This window comes from Mya arenaria, chromosome 2, assembly GCF_026914265.1.
Source record: "Mya arenaria isolate MELC-2E11 chromosome 2, ASM2691426v1".
Taxonomy (NCBI): domain Eukaryota; kingdom Metazoa; phylum Mollusca; class Bivalvia; order Myida; family Myidae; genus Mya; species Mya arenaria.
This window is the reverse complement of record NC_069123.1, coordinates 24,556,216-24,572,779: the sequence shown is the minus strand read 5'-3', so window position 1 is coordinate 24,572,779 and position 16,564 is coordinate 24,556,216. Positions and strand designations below refer to the sequence as shown.

General features: G+C 35.7%; 1 protein-coding gene across 1 annotated transcript; it reads left to right on the top strand.

Annotated features, from left to right (window-relative positions):
• The first annotated feature begins 7,997 nt into the window (after positions 1-7,997).
• Positions 7,998-11,194, top strand: LOC128225140 (transmembrane protein 26-like). Its single transcript, XM_052935180.1, has 3 exons — positions 7,998-8,545; positions 8,717-8,912; positions 9,530-11,194. The coding sequence occupies exons 1-3, from the start codon at positions 8,220-8,222 to the stop codon at positions 10,100-10,102; spliced, it is 1,095 nt and encodes a 364-aa protein (XP_052791140.1). The 5' UTR covers positions 7,998-8,219; the 3' UTR covers positions 10,103-11,194.
• Positions 11,195-16,564: the final 5,370 nt, after the last annotated feature.

Genomic DNA, 16,564 nt, shown 5'->3' with positions numbered 1-16,564 from the left:
AAAACTTTGATGTAAATTATTGTAACTAATGTAACTGCATAACTCTGATCATATGTCGACCTGAAAACTCGATTTTTGATATTGAACTTTGAAAATTTTCTATGTAACCGATGTAACCAGTTGTAACCAATGTAACCGCGTAACCCGCTATTTCAGATAGAAAAACACTATTTCAAACTTTTCAAAAACTATGATGTAAATTATTGTAACTAATGTAACTGCATAACTCTGATCATATGTCGACCTGATAACTCGATTTTTGATGTTGAACTTTGAAAATTTTCGATGTAACCGATGTAACCAGTTGTAACCAATGTAACCGCGTAACCCGCTATTTCAGATAGAAAAACACTATTTCAAACTTTTTAAAAACTTTGCTGTAACTCATTGTAACTAATGTAACTGCATAACTCTGATCATATGTCGACCTGATAACTCGATTTTTGATGTTGAACTTTGAAAATTTTCGATGTAACCAGTTGTAACCAATGTAACCAATGTAACCGCGTAACCCGCTATTTCAGATAGAAAAACACTATTTCAAACTTTTTAAAAACTTTGCTGTAACTCATTGTAACTAATGTAACTGCATAACTCTGATCATATGTCGACCTGATAACTCGATTTTTGATGTTGAACTTTGAAAATTTTCGATGTAACCAGTTGTAACCAATGTAACCGCGTAACCCGCTATTTGGGATAGAAAAACAAACACTTTTTCAAACTTTTCAAAAACTTTGATGTAAATTATTGTAACTAATGTAACTGCATAACTCTGATCATATGTCGACCTGATAACTCGATTTTTGATGTTGAACTTTGAAAATTTTCGATGTAACCGATGTAACCAGTTGTAACCAATGTAACCGCGTAACCCGCTATTTCAGATAGAAAAACACTATTTCAAACTTTTCAAAAACTTTGCTGTAACTCATTGTAACTAATGTAACTGCATAACTCTGATCATATGTCGACCTGATAACTCGATTTTTGATGTTGAACTTTGAAATTTTTCGATGTAACCGATGTAACCAGTTGTAACCAATGTAACCGCGTAACCCGCTATTTCAGATAGAAAAACACTATTTCAAACTTTTCAAAAACTTTGCTGTAACTCATTGTAACTAATGTAACTGCATAACTCTGATCATATGTCGACCTGAAAACTCGATTTTTGATGTTGAACTTTGAAAATTTTCGATGTAACCGATGTAACCAGTTGTAACCAATGTAACCGCGTAACCCTCTATTTGGGATAGAAAAAAACACTTTTTCATACATTTCAAAAACTTTGATGTAAATTATTGTAACTAATGTAACTGCATAACTCTGATCAAATGTCGACCTGATAACTCGATTTTTGATGAAAATATTCGATGTAACCGATGTAACCAGTTGTAACCAATGTAACCGCGTAACCCGCTATTTCAGATAGAAAAAAACACTTTTTCAAACTTTTCAGAAACTTTGCTGTAACTCATTGTAACTAATGTAACTGCATAACTCTGATCATATATCGACCTGAAAACTTGATTTTTGATGAAAATTTTCGATGTAACCGATGTAACCAGTGTAACCAATGAAACCGCGTAACCCGCTATTTCGGATAGAAAAAAACAACACTTTTTCAAACTTTTCAAAAACTTTGCTGTAACTCATTGTAACTAATGTAACTGCATAACTCTGATCATATGTCGACCTGAAAACTCGATTTTTGATGTTGAACTTTGAAAATTTTCGATGTAACCGATGTAACCAGTTGTAACCAATGTAACCGCGTAACCCGCTATTTCAGATAGAAAAAAAACACTTTTTCAAACTTTTCAGAAACTTTGCTGTAACTCATTGTAACTAATGTAACTGCATAACTCTGATCATATGTCGACCTGAAAACTCGATTTTTGATGTTGAACTTTGAAAATTTTCGATGTAACCGATGTAACCAGTTGTAACCAATGTAACCGCGTAACCCGCTATTTGGGATAGAAAAAAACACTTTTTCATACATTTCAAAAACTTTGATGTAAATTATTGTAACTAATGTAACTGCATAACTCTGATCATATGTCGACCTGATAACTCGATTTTTGATGAAAATATTCGATGTAACCGATGTAACCAGTTGTAACCAATGTAACCGCGTAACCCGCTATTTCAGATAGAAAAAAACACTTTTTCAAACTTTTCAGAAACTTTGCTGTAACTCATTGTAACTAATGTAACTGCATAACTCTGATCATATATCGACCTGAAAACTCGATTTTTGATGAAAATTTTCGATGTAACCGATGTAACCAGTGTAACCAATGAAACCGCGTAACCCGCTATTTCAGATAGAAAAAAACAACACTTTTTCAAACTTTTCAGAAACTTTGCTGTAACTCATTGTAACTAATGTAACTGCATAACTCTGATCATATATCGACCTGAAAACTCGATTTTTGATGTTGAACTTTGAAAATTTTCGATGTAACCGATGTAACCAGTTGTAACCAATGTAACCGCGTAACCCGCTATTTCAGATAGAAAAAAACACTTTTTCAAACTTTTCAGAAACTTTGCTGTAACTCATTGTAACTAATGTAACTGCATAACTCTGATCATATGTCGACCTGAAAACTCGATTTTTGATGAAAATTTTCGATGTAACCGATGTAACCAGTTGTAACCAATGTAACCGCGTAACCCGCTATTTCAGATAGAAAAAAACAACACTTTTTCAAACTTTTCAAAAACTTTGCTGTAACTCATTGTAACTAATGTAACTGCATAACTCTGATCATATGTCGACCTGAAAACTCGATTTTTGATGTTGAACTTTGAAAATTTTCGATGTAACCGATGTAACCAGTTGTAACCAATGTAACCGCGTAACCCGCTATTTCAGATAGAAAAAAAACACTTTTTCAAACTTTGCTGTAACTCATTGTAACTAATGTAACTGCATAACTCTGATCATATGTCGACCTGAAAACTCGATTTTTGATGAAAATTTCGATGTAACCGATGTAACCAGTTGTAACCAATGTAACCGCGTAACCCGCTATTTCAGATAGAAAAAAAAACACTTTTTCAAACTTTTCAGAAACTTTGATGTAAATTATTGTAACTAATGTAACTGCATAACTCTGATCATATGTCGACCTGAGAACTCGATTTTTGATGTTAAACTTTGAAATTTTTCGATGTAACCGATGTAACCAGTTGTAACCAATGTAACCGCGTAACCCGCTATTTCAGATAGAAAAACACTTTTTCAAACTTTTCAAAAACTTTGCTGTAACTCATTGTAACTAATGTAACTGCTTAACTCTGATCATATGTCGACCTGAAAACTCGATTTTTGATGTTGAACTTTGAAAATTTTCGATGTAACCAGTTGTAACCAATGCAACCGCGTAACCCGCTATTTGGGTTAGAAAAAAAACACTTTTTCAAACTTTTCAAAAACTTTGATGTAAATTATTGTAACTAAAGTAACTGCATAACTCTGATCATATGTCGACCGGATAACTCGATTTTTGATGTTGAACTTTGAAAATTTTCGATGTAACCGATGTAACCAGTTGTAACCAATGTAACCGCGTAACCCGCTATTTCAGATAGAAAAACACTATTTCAAACTTTTCAAAAACTTTGCTGTAACTCATTGTAACTAATGTAACTGCATAACTCTGATCATATGTCGACCTGATAACTCGATTTTTGATGAAAATATTCGATGTAACCGATGTAACCAGTTGTAACCAATGTAACCGCGTAACCCGCTCTTTCAGATAGAAAAAACACTTTTTCAAACTTTTCAGAAACTTTGTTGTAACTCATTGTAACTAATGTAACTGCATAACTCTGATCATATGTCGACCTGAAAACTCGATATTTTGTGGTTGAACTTTGACTTTGTTTTCATTGTATGTAATATGTTCTATTTATTTGGCTGTAACCCATGTAACTATAACGTGAGAAGTGTTACAAAATTCGAAGCTCTCATTTTATGGGCCGATTTTGGGCTCTAATTGTATGATTGTCCCACATTGGTACTGCTCAATCAAGTTCCGCCTAAAAATAGAAAAGATAATCACCTGATAAACGCAAATAGAGATTGTTTCTACATGTATATGTCGCTGTGTTGTGTACACACCCATATGGCAAAATCATCGATTCTGGCACAATGCACACATCAAACTGTTATTTCCAATCTAGACATATTGTCTTAACAGCTTACTCCACCAACCATACGATATCATGATCTTTGATGGCGAGGAAAGTGGAACTCGAACCCACGACCTTCGATCTAGAAGCGAGATTACGTACCACTACGCTAAAACGCAAACAGTCGGTAGAACTTCATAATGAGGATATTTACTATAAATATTGTCTTTACAAGTTTGAACGTATACAATGTACCGAGGCGCAAAGGTCGTATTGCAAAATAAGGACACTGTTTGGTTTTGGGATTTCGGAAATTGAATTGCATTTGGATGCTTGTAAACATGATGATAATGAACTGGCATATGCAAGTAATACAAGATGGATCCATCGGTTTAATTATGGACGGGAGGGCGTCAAGAATCATGGCCCGCCGGATCGCCATTTCACCTCAAATTTTATATCGTGTCAATCTTAAATGTTTGTGCTGTCTCTTTACATATTTCCATTGTGAGACAAAGTGGATTTGTGCCTTGATATACGCATTGATCAACCTAAATAAATCACATGCTATAAACTGTTCACTTTTTTGTATTGAACATCTGGTTTGTGCATATGTTATATTATTTGATATCGACTGTTCCAATTCCACTTTAGTTTACTTTTATTTTTAAACATTATCAAATAATTGTGGTTAGGGAATAATGTATGTTAAAGCATTCAGACATACAAAAGATGGACCACGGATAGTCAATAGTTAAATGCACCAAGAGGGGTCATTAAAAGGGCTGTCCGGAAATATGCCGGACAAATAGCTTGCAGGACAAACGTTGCCAGTATGGTTTCTACTGTTGTGTGACAACTGATATCCATGACTACAGGTGGACCTCCGTGAACCACCAGTCTTCGTAACACAGTGTTATTACTGGGTCACACCAATGACTGCCGTTTGAGAAATCCGGGGTATCCGTAGTACCGTACTATCACCGGTAAAAACCAGGCTATCACACTCAATACTAAAACTAAAGTACAAAGGTCTATCACGGCAAAGGATTATCAACGCGGACTGAACTCCTATGATGTCCGTTACTATCAATAACTTTCCATGGTGTCACTGGGCTAAACCAATTTCAATGATGAGGGCATCTTTCAGCATTATTGCAACTAAATAATATGGATAAACACTTATGAAACCTTTAAATGACGGTATATATGCCGCTTTGTGTAGAACACAATGTTAGTTTTACAATTTCAACTAAAGTCGATATAATGGATTATTCTCGCCAGTCCCTAATACGTACCTATAGGGTCGCATATACGGAGGATGGTGGCCACATCGTGTGTCCGTACGCTCAATCCATTCGCTACGCATCGTTGACGCATGATTCTGTAGCCATGATTGCGTCCAGAATTCTCGATCGAGTTGACAACGAAGTCAACAACAGAGCGAGCGTCACTGTACACTCTTCGTAGCAACGTCAACGATCTAACTATTCTGTGAAAATGACGTAAACTGATTTGAATTTCATGGCTTTCAAAACGATGACAATATTAGAATAAGAAAGGCCTTCTTGACAGTAACTTGATATAAGGCTATCCCTGTCTTCGTCCATATTATTCACGTTTGTTGACTACAAATGGCGTTTTAGTATCAGGGGTACTAACTGTGTTATTACCATAAATATGCAAAGATGGAACGGATGTTTTGATTGGCTAAACTAAGTCGTGGCCACAAGTTAGCAAGTTGTGGCCTCAAGACTTGAAGTTACTAAGTTGTGGCCTCAAGTTACTAAGTTGTGGCCTCAAGTTAGTAAGTTGTGGCCTCAATTTACTAAGTTGTGGCCACAAGTTACTAAGTTGTGGCCTAATTTACTAATTTACTAATGGAACAACTTAGTAACTTGTGGCCTCAATTTACTAAGTCGTGGCCTCAAGTAAGTAAGTTGTGACCACAATATAAATAAGTGTTGCGGATGTCACCTCTGTGCCACCGTATTTAATGGGTAAGTTTCCCTTTCTTTTAAGGGTTCATATTATGTATGCAATAAGATGCTCATAAATTTGTGTTGAGTGTTGCGACCATGTCAGTAATATATGAAAATTTTGAATGGTCTACGATAGAAACCTTGGTAGGGGTATATAACATGACCGGCGTAGCTCATTTGGTGCTTTTGTAAGTAGTTAGGCAAATACAGTTAAATTATATATCAATAAACGTTCATCCTTTAAATGAAGTGCTTTTGGTGGCACACAAATTGTTTTTGCAGACGTCTATCGCCATCAAGATATTGTCTCTTGAAGATTCAACATGGATCGTTGTGATTCAAGAACTAATGATCTAAGTCCTGTTTGCGATACGGTTTCTTGATAACGTGCCGACGATTTTCAATCAACTGCACATATGGCTAAAGCGTCGGACATTACTATTTGCACTGTTTGATGAATTTGTCTTACAAAAGGACTTAACTGTAGCCTTCATTGTTATGTGTATATGGACGACGATACAGTTCTTCTACCAACACAATGTCAATATTCGTCTATTGCGAAATGTATTATAGACGTTCTTTTCCAGGACGGACCATTTTTTACCTGCGTCTATAAGTAGTCATAGATCTTCATTTAGTCGCCTACAATTTTGTTGTTGTTGTCTTTCTTTCTTTTTGAACAAGTTATGACAGCCATTCTAACGGGTATCGAAGTTAGATCATTGCAACACAGGAATGGATGCCAAAAATAAAGCACATTCATTGAGAATATGGGAAAATGCTGGGCTTGTTCCACTAGTGTTTATAGACTTTTAATACTCGCATTCGTCTTGCCAGTACCTTGTCGAGGGCTAATGGGTTGCATTATCTACGGATGGAGTCATATATGAAATCACAAACCACGCAGCTTTAAGATATTTAAAGATGAAAAGTAACCATTGGTCTAAAATTGTATAACCATGCTTTGACTCACTTTAATGTGTTGTGTTACGACCGTGTCGAGGCCAATTATGTTATATATGGATGTAATCGTGCTTGGTTTAATTATGGTTGATAAGTATGCAGAGCACTGCCGTGCGTGTAGTGGAACAGTTTGTTTTGTGTTCAGCTTCCTCTTTATACGCTTCATGGCTCCTTTTGAAATTTTAAAGTGAAAAGGATTATAATGTTACATATTAACGACAAACATCCTCAATTCAATGCAACTTCTTTTTAGGGAGAATAAATAGGAAACGAGGAGATCCGGGTGCTATTCCCAAGCTCTTTTTCGAAAAGACCCGAGTACCATTATTCACTTGATGACTTGGTCAGATCGTTAATTGTACCTCTTTTGACCACAGGTACATGAATGTATGATGCAGAGACAAGATTACTTAAAAAGTTGCCTTTGATTTTTGCATGGTGAAGTTGGTATTGACCTTGAAAAGAAACAACATCAAAACACACAATATGTTCACTCATGGGACATGATACAATAGCTGACCATGAATCCTCGACAATATTACAACATACTATGAATACTAAATCGCTATTTTATAAAGTAAACAAATCTGTTTAAAACTGTGCACTGTGACTTTAAAAAAATGTTTATAAATCATTACTTTCTATCAGTTCATATCGTGCCATGTCGAGGCATTTGAATCATCAACGGGTAAAATTATGGTAGATATTATGCAGTGCACTGCGTGTAGTTGAACAGGATATTGGGCGTAGAACTTCGTCAGTCTACACTTCACTGCTCATTTTGAAATAATTGTGCACTCGAGTTTCGGCAACTGTTTCGACTAGTTAACTCTTTAGACCACAGTGTGTATATAGAGGTTAATTTTGATCCTAACCATTTGAAATATCTTGTTTTAGAAGAATTTGGTGATAACTTCAACGGTGTCAAAGTATATTTACCCTCTGTTAGTGTAAGGAAACGGGAGGGGGCGTGGGGAATAAAAAGAGGAAAGGTTCTAGGTACAAAAGGATTGCCTGATGAGACAATAGTCAACAACACTGAACGGAAGACAATATATGCAATATAGAAGCATGAACAAGGCGTAGAAAGTAATATTACTAAACGGTTGCCAGATTTTACATATGAAAACAAGCATGGATATTTCGGAAGAACGGACTAACACGGAACGCATTGGCGAAAAGTGTGAACAGTTCACCGATGGTCGAGATAGTTATAAAGTCAACAGTCTAAAGCAGTCTGCTATCAACGGTGGGGCAGAAATCAAAAAGCTTTGTCTTGTAAGGATTTTAATGATAATGCATTGCGTTTTAGCCTGCTGGAGAGTTGTTGTTGCGAAAAACGATGCCTGGTTTTGGTTTTTATGTGGTTTAAATTTACTTATTATTGCCGAAGGTTGCCTGTCAAACAAACGGGAGCAACACAATATAGTTTTGAAGATACTTTACAGGTAATGCAATAGCAATTAAAATGATTAAAAAGTTGATTAGTTTCCATTCACATTTCTGAATTCTGATATTAAAATACGCTATTGATTTGTTTATGTAAACCTAATGCTGAGAAATGGTCATGATTTTTACTCACTTTATCGTAAAAACATTTTCTATCAATTTCGCTATAGGTGGCGACCTTGTATTGCAATTTATTTGATTACCGTATTGCCCAACATTTGGCTGCTGCAAATTCACCGATATAACGTTGCAGTCGCGTCAATGGATGACGTAGACATAACTTACACACAATCTACTGCCGTAGTCTCCACAACAGGACATTATGATGGAACAAATGGAACGTTTACAACAACGCCAGGAACATTAGTAAGATTATTTTAAAATGAAGTAAGAATTGTGGTTTGTCTAATGCCTCTAATCAGGTTCTCTTTATGACTACTTTGCTTCTCCGTGTAGTTGAAATTGTAGTATTTTTCTTCGATCATAAACATTGGTGTGAATATTTTAGTGCCTTTGAGCATGAGCTGATCCGTTCTAAAGGGCACGGACACAACAAGGCCGGGAATAATAGTACTTACAGTCTGTTTGACAATAAAGACCTGTAGATCGTTTAAGATTATACTTAAATTATATTTAGAAACTAATTTGACTTTGGATCACGAAAGTTGGTATGAAGTTATGAAACTAGTCGGTAGCTACTCCATAGATACATTGGAATGTGCGTGAAGTCATGTATTGGAATATCAGTGTTGCAACCTACATACACTTTGGTAAACATAATTCCCCTTGAATGTATTACCACTCATGTCATTGTTGTGATTAGAAGAGCATAAATGGGAATCATATTTAGCTTCCTGAATGTATCACTATGATAAAAAAAGGGTTTAAAATGAAAACTTGGTATTTAGTAGGAGCAAAGAACATGCATAACTCCCTTGAAATCACAGTTTAACAAAGGTTTCTCGTTTTTTGTTATTTTTTAGGAGTCATTCGTCAGTACGATTCTGTCTCTGGAAGATTCAACATGGATCGTTGTGATACAGGATATCATGATATACATTCTCCTATTTGCTGTTTGGCTTCTTGATAACGTGTCACACGATTTGCTTTCACATCAGTTAATAGCATTTCTGGCATCAGCGTCCGACATTATGGAACTGTATGCACTTTTCGACGAATCTGCCGTACAGGAGGACTTTACTGTCACCTGTGTTGTGCTTGGTGTTTGGACGGTGAGCTTCGTCCAATTTGTTCCCGTCTTGCACAAAACATCTCTTAACAACACAATACAAGATTCGTCTATGATCATGGACCTTCGAGATTCACATACACGTGGTCCCTGGGAAATTGCGGAATGCTTTGCAGCCATACTTTTGCAAGACGGACCATTCTTGTGCGTCCGTCTGTTTGTAGTGATAGAACTTCAGTTAGTCTCGTACAGTTTAGTGTTTTTCTTGATTAAGAATCTTCTCACCCTTGGTCTTCTATCATATCGAATAATTGGTCTGTGTATAAAACATAAAAGTTTTACGGGACAAAGGCAAGAAACAATATAGTCTAAAATAGTATGTTTAATGGCTATACGATCAATTCACACACAGAAAATACGTACACTCTGTATATTAAAAATTGAGTTTAGATAATGTATGTATCTATTTTTATCAGGGTCCCTTCTTTAAATCATGTAAGTACATTTTGCTTGATAAAGGTATATTTGTAAAAAGGTGATAAAGAGCAAGACGGCGAAACCCAATGACGTCAAGTGACGTTGTTTCCGTTAGTGAAAAATGAGCTTTATTATCTTTTAAACGCGATCAAGTTATTATTTTGTTTATGCTTTAAGACTACAATTTAATAGATCATACAGCCACATCACTATGTAAAATTCAACTTCTTTTAAAAAGGTATGCTACGTAAAGCGCGAGGACGCCGTGATATTTGTTTTTATAATACATGTTTTTGAAAAAAACAGGGCTGATAAAAGCTACCTTAATGTTACAACTGTTTATTATTTGATGAGTGGAACAACTTAATGAAGTAAGAACTCTTTTGAACCCGAATGACGACCAAACACAAAATTCACGAAATGGCTGCTCCGTAAATATTTTGATATTTTTATATAACGTAGCTCTCTTCATGTATTTTAGTATGTTTTTCAGAACGTTTGATTTAAAATATTTACATCTCAACTTCCATTCCTTAAATGAACTGCCTTTCGGCAATTGCGTTCATCAATCGATGAACGCAACATCTTCGGATATGTTCGGATCGTAATTCATTGCATAACAATATACATGAAAGCTATTGATCTTGTTATTGGCTGTATTATGTCTGCAGGTCCCGTAAAATATAGATAAACATTTTTAAAAGTGTTAGTTTATTATATTTTAAATATATTGGTACCAGAAGTGTTTCAATTTTACGTTTTAAAGTGATTTCAAGCGGTTGATCTTTTCCCGCGTTATTGTGACGTCATTTGAAAACAAATGTTTCCGGTTATAGTCGGGTCGTTCTATTTACAGAATGGGTAAGAACGGATTACTGAAAGGTTTTCTTAAATGAAATGAAGTATATTTTTAACAATTCTTGAATGAAATAATGAACTAATGGTGTAATTATAAGGAATGAATTGCGGGGTTGATGTCATTATCGGGGATATGAACGCAATTGGGTTGGTCAAAGTACGCGTAGAGTCCTTCGGACACCACACACATTGACCAACCCAATTGCGTTCATACCCCGATAATGTCATCAACCCCGCAATTCATTCCTTAAATGACTTTTGAAGTTATGCTATTAAAAAAAAAAGTAAATACTGATAGCGTACATACTGTTTTCTCTTAGATTTTTATCAAGCTTAACATTCTAGTGAAATTTGCAATGATTTGATTGCATATGCATACATATACATTGCTGTTAGTCCGTGCCGCTAACATGCAATCCCAACGACCAACAATTGTCAGACGGGACACGGGCGCTAGCTGCGATGTTTCAATCAGGATTCGAAAGCCAAGTAGTCTAGTGTAGAAATTAGTGTTGGCAATCGGACAGTAAAAATACTATCGATAATCGGTTTATGAAACCGATCAATGATCGATTATTAATCGATTTAATCATTATTTAATTATCTTTGGTCATAATATTTATGGCATACGTTTACAGTTCATGCTTCAGTTTAAGCACCAATGTTCCCTTACAATATTGTTTGTACATTTCTTTGTATAAATTACATTATTTTTCAGAACGCAACTATCTTTTAGTGTTAATAAGTTACTATTACAGAACATTTGACCACAGTCTTCATTTTTTTTCTTCTTACATTTAGTAGTGTATACATGTGTACAATAAACAAAAAGAATGATATCAATTTCTTTTTGATAATTAGTCAGTTACAAGTACAACCAGCAGTTGAATATTCTATATGTTTTACAAGGACATTCTTTTTCAGACATCTAAGAAAATTAATTTTTTACATGGTAAGAAGTAAACGGTAACATGTTTTAAAAATCACTTTATAACCACAAACATGAGAGGTTGAGAACGAATCCTTTACCTGTTGAATTACAAAGAAAATTTGTAATAAGGAACTGTAGTGACTTATTGACTCGATCAGAATATGAGTAGATTATAAGTATCTTCCATGGCCGAAAGTGTAAGATAGGTTTATTCCGACCCGAGCGTAGGGTGTTTTGCGGAAACGAGGTTTACCGAGTTTTCGCAAAACACCCTGCGCGAGAGTCGTGATGAACCTATCTTATACGAGCGGCTATGGTAGATGCTTTTTCTCCCACCTCAGTTAAACAAAATTAAGTAAAAATGTATTTTTTGCTGGAACTCTTTTTTTGATTCGTGAAAATAATTGCGTATGGATATGCGATAGCACGTGGTTGTCATGGATATGCGCGCAGTGATCCAGTTAATGTTAATAGTCAAATCGGTCTTTTTAAATAGTTCTAAGGAGAATGAAGCATTATTTCTTGAATGGTGCCTGAAAACTGTTTTATGGTGACCTTTGAAGCTAGAAATAATTTATTAGCGTTATAAATATTACCATAAGACACGATTTGCTTGATGCTACTGACGACAGTCTTCAACAAGGGAGGTAATTACAATGTGGTAAAAGGAGTTCCATACGGGCATTTTATCTTCGCCCGTGGGCAAGATAAGAATATCTAGCATGGTTAAATTATTGGATCTACTTATCTGAGGTGGGAGAAAATTTAATATTGTAACGTCTTAACATTTCAATATTAACTAGCATTAACCAGAACCAAATCATTTTCATTACAAAACAATTACTGGTAGTCGGTAGCGATTACGTTATTTGTTTCTATAATCGATTGTTCAAATTTCACAATCGATTGTCGCCGACGTAGGCCTTTCCGATCATTTGTCGATTATAATCAATCATCGGCACAACACTAGTAAAAACCATTAATATTCACATATATTTTATATGAGCATGGTTAATTTCGAACCGTAAGTTTTGTTAAAAACCGTATTGTTCTAAGGCTACGTATCGCAACGTACATAATACTAACTGACGTTGACAGACGTTGACGTCATGAATACGAATCAGGGACCACGTCATTCTTAACGTTATGTTATAATTATTGTCAAATTATTTTTATGGCCTTAAAGTTGGCATTAGTTCGATTAACGCATACGTCGAATTGGACTTTGTTTTAATATTAACTTTAAACATTTACACAGAGATGATAATGTTCATGATTAACTCTATGTTTTTAAGAGGAATAGAACATTATTTCATTTACACAGATCATTTCGAATTTGGAAGAAGAGTAACTGGCTAAGAATCAAATAACTTAATATGATAAAATACAAACTCGATTAGTGTATATTGGGGTTTGACACTGTGCCACTAAACGGGGGTCATTGTCAATTTAATGGCTACAGGGTGTGTCCCGGTAGTTTTAATGTTCGAGTATATATCCTACTCGATGGAAGAAAAGGTAAGGAAACACACAACAACCAAATACCATCATAACATTTGTATAACTATTTCTTTGACATTTATGAGGCTCACAAATATGCATTTGTAGATCAAACTCTACTTAATATTGTTAATGTTAGCCTAATTGTCTTAGAACTTTCGAAGTACAAATAAACCTATATCAAGTTATGATGTCTGAAAAGCATCTTAGAAAGGATTGCCACGATGCAAAAGTTGGTTCGAATTAGTCTAGTTAAGTTTGCTCCTTTGAGAAGTCTAGTAGTCTAGTCTAGTTTGCTCCTTTGAATAGTTTAGTAGTCTAGTCTAGTTTTCTACTTTGGGTAGTGAAGTCTAAGTTGCTTCTTTGAGTAGTTTAGTCTACTTTGCTCCTTTGAGAAGTCTAGTCTAGTTTGCTACTTTGAGTAGTCTTGTCTAGTATGCATCTTTGAGTAGTCTAATCTCGTTTGCTTTTTTGAGTAGTCTAGTCTAGTTTGCTCCATTGAGTAGTCTTGTCTAGTTTGCTTTTTAAGAAGTCTAGCCTAGGTATCATCTTTAAGTAGTCTAGTCTAGGTTGAATCTTTAAGTAGTCTAGTCTAGTTCGCTCCATTTAGTTGACTAGCCTAATTTCCTCTTTTGAGTAGTCTAGTCTAGTTTGTTCCATTGAGTGGTCTTGTCTAGTTTGCTTTTTGAGAAGTCTAGCCTAGGTATCATCTTTAAGTAGTCTAGTCTAGGTTGAATCTTTAAGTAGTCTAGTCTAGTTCGCTCCATTTAGTAGACTAGTCTAGTTTCCTCATTGAAGTAGTCTAGTCTAGTTTGCTCCTTTGAGAAGTCTGGTCTAGTTTGCTCCTTTGAGAAGTCTGGTCTAGTTTGCTTCTTTAGGTAGTCTAGTCTAGTTTGCTCCTTTGAGAAGTCTGATCTAGTTTGCTTCTTTGAGTAGTCTAGTCTAGTTTGCTCCTTTGAGTAGTCTAGTCTAGTTTGCTTCTTTGAGTAGTCTAGTCTAGTTTGCTTCTTTGAGTAGTCTAGTCTAGTTTGCTCCTTTGAGTAGTCTGGTCTAGTTTGCTTCTTTGAGTAGTCTAGTCTAGTTTGTTCCATTGAGTGGTCTTGTCTAGTTTGCTTTTTAAGAAGTCTAGCCTAGGTATCATCTTTAAGTAGTCTAGTCTAGGTTGAATCTTTAAGTAGTCTAGTCTAGTTCGCTCCATTTAGTAGACTAGTCTAGTTTCCTCATTGAAGTAGTCTAGTCTAGTTTGCTCCTTTGAGAAGTCTGGTCTAGTTTGCTCCTTTGAGAAGTCTGGTCTAGTTTGCTTCTTTAAGTAGTCTAGTCTAGTTTGCTCCTTTGAGAAGTCTGATCTAGTTTGCTTCTTTGAGAAGTCTAGTCTAGTTTGCTCCTTTGAGTAGTCTAGTCTAGTTTGCTTCTTTGAGTAGTCTAGTCTAGTTTGCTTCTTTGAGTAGTCTAGTCTAGTTTGCTCCTTTGAGTAGTCTGGTCTAGTTTGCTTCTTTAAGTAGTCTAGTCTAGTTTGCTCCATTGAGAAGTCTAGTCTAGTTTGCTTCTTTGAGTAGTCTAGTCTAGTTTGCTTCTTTGAGTAGTCTAGTTTAGTTTGCTCCTTTGAGAAGTCTAGTCTAGTTTGCTTCTTTGAGTAGTCTAGTCTAGTTTGCTTCATTGAGAAGTATGGTCTAGTTTGCTTCTTTAAGTAGTCAAGTCTAGTTTGCTTCTTTGTGTAGTCTAGTCTAGTTTGCTCCTTTGAGAAATCTGGTCTAGTTTGCTCCTTTGAGAAGTCTGGTCTAGTTTGCTTCTTTGAGTAGTCTAGTCTAGTTTGCTCCTTTGAGTAGTCTAGTCTAGTTTCCTCCTTTGAGTAGTCTAGTCTAGTTTGCTTTTTTGAGTAGTCTAGTCTAGTTTGCTCCATTGAGTGGTCTTGTCTAGTTTGCTTTTTAAGAAGTCTAGCCTAGGTAGCATCTCTAAGTAGTCTAGTCTAGGTTGAATCTTTAAGTAGTCTAGTCTAGTTCGCTCCATTTAGTAGACTAGTCTAGTTTCCTCATTGAAGTAGTCTAGTCTAGTTTGCTCCTTTGAGAAATCTGGTCTAGTTTGCTCCTTTGAGAAGTCTGGTCTAGTTTGCTTCTTTAAGTAGTCTAGTCTAGTTTGCTCCTTTGAGAAGTCTGATCTAGTTTGCTTCTTTGAGTAGTCTAGTCTAGTTTGCTCCTTTGAGAAATCTGGTCTAGTTTGCTCCTTTGAGAAGTCTGGTCTAGTTTGCTTCTTTAAGTAGTCTAGTCTAGTTTGCTCCTTTGAGAAGTCTGATCTAGTTTGCTTCTTTGAGTAGTCTAGTCTAGTTTGCTCCTTTGAGTAGTCTATTGCTCCTTGGAGTAGTCTAGTCTAGTTTGCTTCTTTGAGTAGTCTAGTCTAGTTTGCTTCTTTGAGTAGTCTAGTCTAGTTTGCTCCTTTGAGTAGTCTGGTCTAGTTTGCTTCTTTAAGTAGTCTAGTCTAGTTTGCTCCATTGAGAAGTCTAGTCTAGTTTGCTTCTTTGAGTAGTCTAGTCTAGTTTGCTTCTTTGAGTAGTCTAGTCTAGTTTGCTCCTTTGAGTAGTCTGGTCTAGTTTGCTTCTTTAAGTAGTCTAGTCTAGTTTGCTCCTTTGAGAAGTCTAGTCTAGTTTGCTTCTTTGAGTAGTCTAGTCTAGTTTGCTTCTTTGAGTAGTCTAGTCTAGTTTGCTCCTTTGAGAAGTCTAGTCTAGTTTGCTTCTTTGAGTAGTCTAGTCTAGTTTGCTCCATTGAGAAGTCTGGTCTAGTTTGCTTCTTTAAGTAGTTTAGTCTAGTTTGCTTCTTTGTGTAGTCTAGTCTAGTTTGCTCCTTTGAGAAATCTGGTCTAGTTTGCTTCTTTGAGTAGTCTAGTCTAGTTTGCTTCTTTGAGTAGTCTAGTCTAGTTTGCTCCTTTGAGTAGTCTAGTCTAGTTTCCTCCTTTGAGTAGTCTAGTCTTGTTTGCTTTTTTGAGTAGTCTAGTCTAGTTTGCTCCATTGAGTGGTCTGGTCTAGTTTGCTTTTTAAGAAGTCTAGCCTAGGTAGCATCTTTAAGTAGTCTA

Excerpts from the sequence above, each read along its gene's own strand:
- LOC128225140 (XM_052935180.1), top strand. The coding sequence starts at position 8,220 with ATGAAAACAAGCATGGATATTTCGGAAGAACGGACTAACACGGAACGC. Across the intron at positions 8,546-8,716 it reads GTTTTGAAGATACTTTACAG|GTGGCGACCTTGTATTGCAA; the intron begins GTAATGCAATAG and ends ATTTCGCTATAG. Across the intron at positions 8,913-9,529 it reads CAACAACGCCAGGAACATTA|GAGTCATTCGTCAGTACGAT; the intron begins GTAAGATTATTT and ends GTTATTTTTTAG.